Genomic DNA, 11,503 nt, shown 5'->3' on the forward strand with positions numbered 1-11,503 from the left:
AACTCCAAGAAAATACTTCAAATCCCCTAGGTTCTTCATTTCAAACTCAGCCGCAAGATTTCTCTCCAACCTTGAAATCTCATCAAAATCATCTCCAGTAATAATCATGTCATCTACATAGATGATTAAAGCTCTCACTTTTTCATGTCTCCGTTTAACAAACAATGTATGATCAGAATGACTCTGATAATACCCAATCTTTTTCATAACTTGAGTAAACATATCAAACCATGCACGAGGCGATTGCTTAAGCCCATAAAGAGACTTACGCAACCGACATACTCCGATATTTCTACCAGCACTGTATCCAGTGTATCCAGGAGGAAAATCCATATATACTTCTTCCTCCAAGTTCCCATGGAGGAAAGCATTTTTCACCTCAAACTGTTTTAATGGCCAGTCCATATTAGCAGCTAAAGATATCAGAACACGTACCGTATTCATCTTGGCAACTGGAGAGAACGTTTCTTGATAATCTACACCATATGTTTGGGTGTATCCCTTAGCTACCAATCTTGTTTTGTACCTGTCTAATGATCCATCGGCTTTGTATTTGACAGTAAACACCCACCGACATCCAACTGTTTTTCTTCCTTTTGGTAAGGACGTCACCTCCCAGGTATTATTCTTCTATAATGCCAACATTTCTTCATCCATTGCTTTTGCCCACTTTGGATCCTTTAGAGTCTCTTCCACACGGGTTGGTACTCGAATAGCCTCCATATTGTCCACCAAGGTCTTGCGTTCTGGTGCAAGACCATTGCAGGAGACATAGTTGGCTATTGGATACTTCACTTTGCCTTCGGAGAAAACCTGTCAGGTGGCACACCCCGATTTTGTCTCGGTGGCAGCTTATATGCATTTACATCATTACTCGCGTTAGTTACATAATCATCCACAATACTTACCTCAGGTATATCCAGAGAAGATTCATTGGGCAGCACTGTGGAGCTAGAGAAAGAGGGGGTTACGTCCGCAGACTTGTCAACAATCTGCCCTGACTGCAGATCACTCTCGGTAGCAACCATTCCTGACTGCATGCTGCTCTCGGCAGCAATCATTCCTGACTCCATGCCGCTCTCAGCAACAATCTGCCATGGCATTCCATCCCCATCATCACGCACGGCATCTATGATCACTGCCTCATTATGCACGACATCAGCTACAGTGTTCCCTCCCAAGTCCACCCATTCCAGATCACCACTAGAGCTCTCCCCCTGGTGATTTGAAGATGAAGATACGGGAGCATAAAAATACTCCGATTCAAAAAAGGTCACATCCATGGTAACATACATATGATCCGTTGCCCCAGAGTCCAGAATCCAACCTGTATGGTGTTGAATTTCGGAGGCTAAGAAAACACGTCCCAGGGTACCTGTGTCGGAAGACGAGTCACCTCGAGTACGAGTCAACAAATTTTGACTAGAGTCACTGGGGCTAGGCACGGCTTCCTGGACTGTTGTTGTAGCTGCAGCAAGGGAGGCACAACCTCCACTGGACCCGGCTGCTCCACGCTCCTTGGCACGTAATTTTTTCTTTAACTCTAGAAACCAATCAGGCACCCCATGCTTAGCAAAGCATGTATCTTCAGTATGATGGGTTTGTCCACAGAAAGTACACTTCAAATCATCTTTATTTTCTCGGTTGAAGGGACGAGAATTTAAAGATTGAGTAGAAGAATTACTAGGACGAGAAGCACCAACTGGCCGAGAAATCATGGCCATGGACGACAACCCTCCGTGATTGTTATTTCCACCCATCATAGTAGCATGTCGTTGAGCTTCACGCTGAACAACAGAAAACACCTCCTCAACAGATGGTAGGGGCTGAGTACATAAAATATCACTACGCACTTTATCAAACACATCATCCAAACCCGCCAAAAAGGCATACACACGATCAATCTGAATTTCTTCTCGAAGTGTCTTGAGATCCACAACACATTCCATCTTGATTGGTCTCCGTTGATCTAACTCCTGCCAAACGGACTTGAGATCAGCATAATACACGCCAACTGGCCGACCCTCTTGACGAAGTTTGAACGATTTAACCTTCAATTCATAAATCTGAGAAATGTCTGAACCATCATAATAGGTCCGAGCCACCTCTTCCCAAATTTCTTTAGCAGTACGCAGGTGAATAAAAAATCCCATGATAGCAGGTTCCATGGAATGATCAACCACCCTTTTACTATTGCATTCCCTATCTCCCACGTCTTATACTCAGCACTATTCTCAGCAGGCTCCTTGGTACTCCCAGTCACAAAGCCCTTCCTACCGCGTCCAGCGATGTGCATCTCCAAAACTTTGGACCAAAGAGGATAATTTGATCCATTTAATTTCACGGTATTTGGTACAGCAGACGCATCACTCTGAATAACGACCGGATTCAATACTAGATTATTGGTTAAGTTACTGCCCTCCAACTTCAACATGCCACTGCCTCCTCCTGACGCCATTCGGTTTTTCCCAAAAAATCAACACTGATGCACGCACACGGCAAAACTGTGCAGAAACGCCAATTAAACATAGTCCAGCCACACACTGCTGCACACGCAGCAAGATCACCCACTCACGGCTACCCTGTTTTCTATAGAAAATTTGCAGAAAACGCAGTCAACCAAGCACAGCGGAAAGAACTAGGGTTTCGGCAACTCTAGCTCTTGATACCAAATAGAACTTTAAGGGAATTTATCTCTTGTATTGCTTCTTTAGAAATATATACATGTACAATCAGTGTTCAACAAGGAAACAAAATAAAGCTTATAAACAAACCTACTTAATAAAGGACTCCTAGTATTTACATTCCTTTTTTCCTAATATTGACTCATGACTAACAGTGTCTAACAACAAAACCTGAATAAATGACATCCAACTTTTATATCTCCACTAATTGGATATTGAACAGAATTTCAGATCCCGAAAGACACTTCTATCTATCTTGAAAGAAAAGTCCAATTGCAAGTAGGCTAAATAACTGCATCGCGGAGTGCAACTTGTGTGTAGAAGTGTATGATACACAACAAACTATCGTAACTGTGGCAAAATAATCTTGATAAACACCTTTTTACTATTTTTGTTAAGGATGATGCTTTGGGAACCAACTTTTAAGAGAAGTAGATGGCAGTAGGATCAGAAGCAGCACAGGAACGAAAATAATGTCATGAATGTCAATGCAGGATACCTACCGTTGCCAGTTGTTGCGCCATGAAATGATTCATTTCCTCAAAGCTAAAGTTTCTTGTCTATCCCTCCCTGCCAAGCTACAAAGTGTTCCTTCATTGAATCCAAAGATTAAAGTATCTTTAATATATAAAGTCACGACTCAAGAATGCATACCAATGAGATTGATAACCACGTTTGCTTTTGCCATGACTGCCTTAATTGAATCTTCATCTCGCGGATTGTATTTCATTGGTACAATCTGAGTAAGTGAAATGTGAGAACATCAGAAACATAATAATTGAAGAATGGAGAAAAATTACTTCCCCAGTCAAGAAGGAACATTAACTAAGAAACAGCACAGATTACCCTACCTGTCCCAAATCCCCCATTAACTTGAGGTGACGATGGGAGTCCTCAAAACCACAGAAAGGAACTAACACCTGACTTCCCATTTTGGCTGGAAGAGAAGTAAAGAATCAGCACGAGCATGCATGACAGATACTATAAACACTTAAGGGATGTTTGGTATTCTTCTTGAATCCGATTTTTGAAAACCATAAATTATCCTCAAGGTAAATGTCAAACAACCCATTATATTTCTGTCAAATTTTCAAGGATAAAATACAAAATCACACTTCCCCATATCAAGTTTAGTCCAACAATCACCCACTAGAAATGTTCTCAATCATAACAATCACAGTCTGAAACAATGCATACATGCAATTCAATGGAATTCCAATTAAAAGCATTTATTGACAGTTAGCTCACCAAGTTGTTGCACAAGATAACGCCCTAGGAACCCCGTATATCCAAAGACTGCAGCAACAATGCCACTGAAAAAAGACAGATTATTTTCCAAATAACATTAACAACGCAATCGTGTGAAACACGTATAACCAAGTTTCGATATCTATGTTTGCTAGGTTTTCTCTATCTGCATAGTTAAAGCATTATTAGCACATTATCTTCACTCTTCACCCGGCACATTCATAAAACATTTTTGTTTTCTCAAGAATTCAGCTGGTTATTAGCTTCTTAAAAGTTGCATTCCATCTCCAATGACAACTTTACTTACTGATTGTACATCTATCCTACCCCAAGGGGCTCATATAGTTCATACATTCGATAAAAGAAATAACTTCAACAAAAGGTTTACTTTTCCTACATTTTCCCCTTAAACTAACGGAGCAACAACAATTAAACATTCTAACTCTTTCAATAATATTCAAAGCAGTACACAGAGACGAGATCCGATACAGAAATTCTTCCAAACGCTTATCACACCCAGAGATTCATGATGTCAAATTTACCAAAGTTTACTTGGTTTTTCATTCACACTCACAACGCACAACACCATCAACATCTTAATATTCGATTTAACACTAAAACCCTAAAATTCCTAACCCCAAAATTCGATTTAACACCAAAACCCCCAATTTCTAATTTAATTTTCCATATTGAATCTAATTACAATACCAAAATCTTCAAGTTAAGTCATTAAAGCCTAATTATGACCTTAGAAAGAAGAAAATAAAGAATTAAGAAAAGATAGATACCTGGGTCAATCTTCAGCGTGCTGCTGCTTGCTGGCTGGGTGCAGTCAAGAGGGATGGAAAAAAGATAAGGAGAGAGACCCAGTGAGAGAGAGGGAGAGACGACGAGATGAGAGAGAGGGCGAGATGAGTGAGAGGGAAGAGAGAGGGCGAGATGAGTGAGAGGGAAGAGAGAGACCGAGTGAGAGAGAGGAAAGAGAGACGCAGGTATACATTTTTACAAATGGCCTATTTTTTAACAATTGGGAAAGTTTAAAAGAACCGCCTATTGTAAACAATTGCCCCGTCAAAATTTTAACAATGGCGCGACGCATTTGAAAAAAAATTACTATAAAATTTACTGAAAATGTAACTTTACTCTCTTCAAATTCAATTTTTTTTTTTTTTTTTTTTACATAAAACCCACAATAATATATTTTTTTCTAACAAAAACCCGACCCGAACTACAATAATAAATTTAAAACTACTTAATAAATATATATATACCATTGAACTTGATTGGATACACATTGTACAAAACTAGTTTCAATGATCCAACCATCAAACTTATTTGTACATATTTCAAGATCGCATAGGCCAAAAATCGCAAAAAACAAACATTCAGAGATCAAGTAATGGGACAAAACTTTTCGACAGTTATAAAAAAAAAATCACGATTTAACGGTTATTTTAACTTCGATTTTGATGATTTTTTACGGCTACACTCCTTGATCCTATATGAATACAATGAATGAACTTGATTTTCAATTTAAAATATTACACTAGTGGATACCACAAAATCTTATGTTATACTTAATGATAGTATAAATAAACTCTTAAGGGTTAGTGAATCTATTGTTTTGATGGGATACGCATTTTACGAAACTAATTTCAACGATCCAATCCTCGAACTTGTTTGTATATGCTTCGAGATTGGATACGCCAAAAATTGCAAAAAACAAACATTCAGAGATCAAGTAACGAGACAAAAATTTTCGACGGTTATTGTTGAGCAAAAATTGTACATAATATGTAAATAAATAATTCACTCGACACAATTTCACCTTCGTTCATTTTTTTGAAGAGGGTTTTATTAATTTGAGTTCGACCCATTCTAGGCTACGCACCTATTAATTACAACCCTTCTTTTGGGAAAGGAATATCCCTTGATTCTAATATGAATAAATTGTAACTTGGGGATTTAGGTGTTTATTTGATTTTGTGACTGCATCTAGGTAGACCCCTAGATTGCCTACGTACCCTCGTTGAGGGATCAAGTCACTCGTAGTTCGTTATGTATCTGCCGCACTCTGAATGGGTTTTGATGTATTAGTGTGTGATTGTCACTCTCTGGCATTTCTGTTTCCACATAGAGAATTTTTTTGGCTGGTCTTGACAGTGGGCATTTGGCCACCCTTTTTGTGCTCCCATCCATGTGTTGTCTTTGATACTTGCCGTTCTTCTTAACACTTGTGCAAAAATGATGCCTTTATCAAGATCCTTTTTGTGGTTTTGATTTGTCTACCAAGTCTTTAGGTGTTTAATGTAAAGGTTGCCATGTGATGAGTTTCCCAATTGATTTGGAAATTTTGACAGTGAGTCTTTTTCTTCTTCTGTAAATTTGGGACGGCAAATGTTTAATATAAAGGCTTTGAACCCTATTTTTTTTTATCTTCACGTGGCAGAGAAGCAGGTGAAAATTTTTGACACAATGAAAATCTTTGTTCCATCTGCACGTGGCAAAGAAGGCTTTGAACCTTCTTTTAGCTGTCCATTTAAAGATGGGGAAAATTTTCCTTTCTTTCTTTGTCTTGTAGCATTTCAATGCTTTTTGGTCAAAATTTTGACACAATGTTTGATCAAAATGAACGACGTCTCCTTCCTTCTTTGTCTTTATCAAAGTTGTATTGAGGACTTTTTGTCTTTATCAAAATTTTGGCTTCTTTTCCTTTGTTCATTTGTCAACATATGCACTTTTCCTTTGTTCCTGTGTCTGCTTTCTTAACTTTATTTTTGACAGATGGCCTTTAGAATGATCCTTTGTTTCTTAATCCAACATGATGACCACGTAAATGGCTTTCATGTTATCTACAAAAAAAAAAAAAAAAAAAACTTTTCTTCTTCCTCCTCTTCACGTGAATGACTTTCAAATGGCCCCTTGGATTTTGAATTCCTCCTTTTCCTTGGATTCTTATCCCAAATAGATTTTCATAGAACTTTAGCCAAAGGCATCCTCCATGTCTTGTACCCGTGAGTAGCAAAGAAAACACCAAACAGAACAATTTCTTTCCCCTTGAGTTGTATCTTTGGTATGTGTTGCTTCCTTGCTGTCTTTCTTTACAGAAACTAAACTTGGAATTCTGAAACTGCACTTTAACAAACTGGCGAAGGGGGAATGGACTATTTAGACTTGGTTGGAACTTCACGGGGTGGTTTAGACCACCCAGAAGAAATTCATGGGATTTTGGCAGTTTATTTTTGCTGCTGTCGATGGGGAGTCCATATCCTCTTTATTTCTCTTTTAAACGTTGCAATTTTCTTTTATAAACTGGAGGTTACAGACTCTAGGTAGTTGATTACACCATCCTTTTACACTTTTGTCTGCAACACAACTTTTAAACAAGAGAGATGAATAAATTGATAGAACTTTGTTTCATACCTGGTGATGAATGTTCTTCTTTGGATCTTGATTCGAAAGCACGAATGGTTGAACTCCTTGTTCTCTTTTATGGCAGCACTTCGTGGCTTTTGGTATTTTCTGTCGAAGTTTCTCTATTTTTCTGCAGAGTATCCCCTCTCTTTTTCTGTCTCCCCCTTCTTTCTGCAACTGAAGCCTATTTATAGACATCTTAGGAGGGTTCTAGAGCTCCTACGTGGGGGGAATAGAGGCCATTTTTTTTCGCCACTTTCTCTTAACCCCCTTTACTGACTCCACGTTTCCTTTTGTTGCAGAAAAAAGGGTCGCACCTGTTTTTTGCACGTTTCTTCCCCTTTTTGTAGGAAGAAATGCACATTATATTTTTATTTTATTTATTTATGGATATTGATTTGTATGTAAAAGCCCATCCTCATCTTTTGGTCTGGATTACATTTTTGTTTTGCCTTGTAGTTTGACCCAATTTGTATGGACTCCATTTTTTTATGTTGTATATTTTTGTTGTTCAACAATTATAAACGAAAAATCACGATTTAATGGTTATTTTAACTCCGATTTTGATTATTTTTTACATCTACACTCCTTGACCTTATATGAATACAATGAATGAACTCGACCTTCAATTTAAAATATTTATATTAGTGATGTCACAAAATCTTATGTTACACTTAATGAAAGTATAAATAAACTCGTAAGTGTTAGTGAATTTATTGTTTTAATGAGATACACAATCTATGAAACTAATTTCAACGATCCAACCGTCAAACTTGGTTATATATGTTTCGAGATCGCATATGCTAAAAATTGCAAAAAACAAACATTTAGAGATCAAGTAACGGGAAAAAAAATTTCGACGGCTATAAACAAAAAATCATGATTTAATGGTTATTTTAACTTCGATTTTGATGATTTTTTACAGCTATACTCCGTGACCCTATATGAATACAATGAATGAACTCGATCTTCAATTTAAAACATTTACACAAGTGGATACCACAAAAGAAAAATGCAATGCAAGAACCCCAAAAGAAAAGCAAAAGGGAAAAGAAAAAAAAAAAAAAAAAACTTTGTGTGACAAAGATATACTTGCAGTCGCGCAAAACGGCTTTGGGTGACGAAGACCTACGTCGCACAAAGTTTTTATTTTAATTTTTTTTTTCCCTTTTGGTTATGAACTAATTCGATTATCGAAAACAATTACACAAGTGGATACCACAAAATCTTATGTTATACTTAATGAAAGTATAAATAAACTCCAAGTGTTAGTGAATCTATTGTTTTGATCGGATACGCATTGTATGAAACTAGTTTAGACGATCCAACCGTCAAACTTGTTTGTACATAATTCGAGATTGCATACGCCAAAAATCGCAACAAAAAAACATTCGGAGATCAAGTAATGAGACAAAACTTTTCGACGGTTATAAACGAAAAATCACGATTTAACGGTAGTTTTAACTCTGATTTTCATGAGGTTTTACAGCTACACTCCTTGATTCTATATGAATACAATGAACTAATTCGATCGTCAATTTAAAATATTTACACTATTAGATAGCACAAAATCTTATGTTATATTTAATGAAAGTATAGATAAACTCCAAGTGTTAGTGAATCTATTGTTTTGATGCGATACGCATTCTACGAAACTAGTTTCAATGATCCAACCGTCAAACTTTTTGTATATGCTTCAAGATCGCATACGCCAAAAATCGCAACAAACAAACATTCAGAGATCAAGTAACGGGACAAAACTTTTTGATAGTTATAAATGAAAAATCACGATTTAACGGTAGTTTTAGCTCCGATTTTGATGATTTTTTACAACTACACTCCTTGATCTTATATGAATGTAATGAAATAATTCGATCGTCGATTTAAAATATTTACACTATTGGATACCACAAAATCTTATGTTATACTTAATGAAAGTATACATAAACTCTAAGTGTTAGTGAATCTATTGTTTTGATGTGATACGCATTGTACGAAACTAGTTTCAACGATCCAACTGTTAAACTTGTTTATATTTGCTTTGAGATCGCATAAGCCAAAAATCGCAAAAAACAAACATTTAGATATCAAGTAATGGGACAAACCTTTTCGATGGCAAGAAACAAAAAATCACGATTTAATGGTTATTTTAACTCCAATTTTGATAATTTTTTTACAGCTATATTCCTTAACCCTATATGAATACAATGAACTAATCCGATCGTTAATTTAAAACATTTATGGAAGTGGATACCACAAAAGAAAAAGGCAATGCAAGAACCCCAAAACAAAAGCAAAGGGGAAAAAAAAAACTTTGCTCGACATAGGTATCCCTGCGTCAGCTTTGCGTGACAAAGACTTACATTGTACAAATTGTGTTTTTTTTTTTTTTTTTTTTTTTTTTGTCTTTTTGCCCTTTTGCTTATGAACTAATTTGATCATCAATTTAAAACATTTACACAAGTGGATACCACAAAATCTTATGTTATACTTAATGAAAGTATAAATAAACTCCAAGTGTTAGTGAATCTCTTATTTTGATGGGATACGCATTGTACGAAACTAGTTTAGATGATCCAACTGTCAATCTTATTTGTACATAATTCAAGATTGCATACACCAAAAATCGCAACAAACAAACATTTAGAGATCAAGTAACTGGACAAAACTTTTCGATAGTTATAAATGAAAAATCACGATTTAACTGTAGTTTTAGCTCTGATTTTGATGATTTTTTACAGCTACACTCCTTGATCCTATATGAATACAATGAACTAATTCGATCGTCAATTTAAAATATTTACACTATTAGGATACCACAAAATCTTATGTTATAGTTAATGAAAGTATAGATAAACTCCAAATGTTAGTGAATCTATTGTTTTGATGCAATACGCATTATACGAAACTAGTTTTAACGATCTAATTGTCAAACTTGTTTGTATATGCTTCGAGATCGCATATGCAAAAAATCGCAAAAAACAAACATTCAGAGATTCTGTAATGGGACAAACCTTTTTGACGGTTATAAATGAAAAATCACGATTTAACGGTAATTTTAACTCCGATTTTGATGATTTTTTACAGCTACAGTCCTTGATCCTATATGAATACAATGAACTAATTCGATTGTCAATTTAAAATATTTACACTATTGGATACCATAAAATCTTATGTTATACTTAATGAAAGTATACATAAACTCCAAGTGTTAGTGAATATATTGTTTTGATGCGATACGCATTGTATGAAACTAATTTTAACGATCCAACCATCAAAATTTTTTGTATATGCTTCGAGATCGCATACACCAAAAATCGCAAAAAACAAACATTCAGATATCAAGTAACGAGGAAAAACCTTTTCGACGACGATAAACGAAAAATCGCGATTTAACGATTATTTTAACTCCGATTTTGATGATTTTTTACAGCTACACTCCTTAACCCTATATGAATACAATGAACTAATTCGCTTGTCAATGTAAAACATTTACACAAGTGGATACCACAAAAGAAAAAGGCAATGCAAGAACCGCAAAAGAAAAGCAAAAGGAAAAAAAAAAAAAAAACTTTGCGTGACTTAGGTACACTTGTGTTGCTCAAAATTGCTTCGAGTGACGTAGGTCTTTGTCGTGCAAAACAACTTTGCGTGATGTAAGTGCACCTGCGTCGCGCAAAGTTGGGAAAAAAACGGTAAAGCATCTTGGTTTAGTGCCAAAATCTTATCAACCTAGAAAACGTCGCGCAAACGGCCTTTTCATAATGACACATTGCACGACACTAGTCTTCGTTGCGCAAAGTGTCATTGTGCAAAGGCCGTTTGCGTGACGTTTTCTGTTTAGCGTTGCGCAAACATACTTTGCGCGACAAAATTTGCTGTGTCGTGCAAGTTGTCGTAGCGCAAACATGTTTTTGTACTAGTGTTCATTCAAATTCCTCCATCTCAAAGGAGTTGAGTCATAGCTCTCTGAATCTAATTGACTAGTTTGTAAACTAGTTATAGGACATCGTGAACTTGAGGTTTCACTGTGGATAAGTTAAGAAATAGGACTCAGTAGTGGATTGAATTTTCTGCCTAAATGTAATAGTTTTTTCTTCATTTTCTCTCATTTCCACAAACTCATTGAGAATAAGTGGCACACATATTTCTTTTAC

At 36.3% G+C, this 11,503-nt stretch overlaps 1 protein-coding gene across 2 annotated transcripts; it reads right to left on the reverse strand.

Annotated features, from left to right (window-relative positions):
• Positions 1–791: 791 nt before the first annotated feature.
• LOC125479917 lies at positions 792–5,142 on the reverse strand. 2 transcript variants are annotated; one of them, XM_048590075.1, is made up of 5 exons: positions 4,721–5,142; positions 3,933–3,997; positions 3,536–3,621; positions 3,339–3,423; positions 792–3,254 (listed from the first exon to the last, which is right to left on the reverse strand). In XM_048590075.1, the coding sequence occupies exon 5, from the start codon at positions 2,166–2,168 to the stop codon at positions 792–794; it is 1,377 nt and encodes a 458-aa protein (XP_048446032.1). In that variant the 5' UTR covers positions 2,169–3,254; positions 3,339–3,423; positions 3,536–3,621; positions 3,933–3,997; positions 4,721–5,142. The 2 variants fall into 2 exon arrangements, with proteins under 2 accessions (XP_048446032.1, XP_048446033.1); XM_048590076.1 differs by having other exon boundaries at positions 792–3,262.
• Positions 5,143–11,503: the final 6,361 nt, after the last annotated feature.

This window comes from the organism of the source record quoted next, unplaced genomic scaffold (assembly GCF_019419815.1).
Source record: "Pyrus x bretschneideri cultivar Hongxiangsu unplaced genomic scaffold, Pyrus_bretschneideri_v1 Contig30, whole genome shotgun sequence".
NCBI lineage: Eukaryota > Viridiplantae > Streptophyta > Magnoliopsida > Rosales > Rosaceae > Pyrus > Pyrus x bretschneideri.

What these genes read in the sequence shown, in the direction of transcription:
- LOC125479917 (XM_048590075.1), bottom strand. Translation starts at nt 2,168, where the DNA reads ATGGAACCTGCTATCATGGGATTTTTTATTCACCTGCGTACTGCTAAA.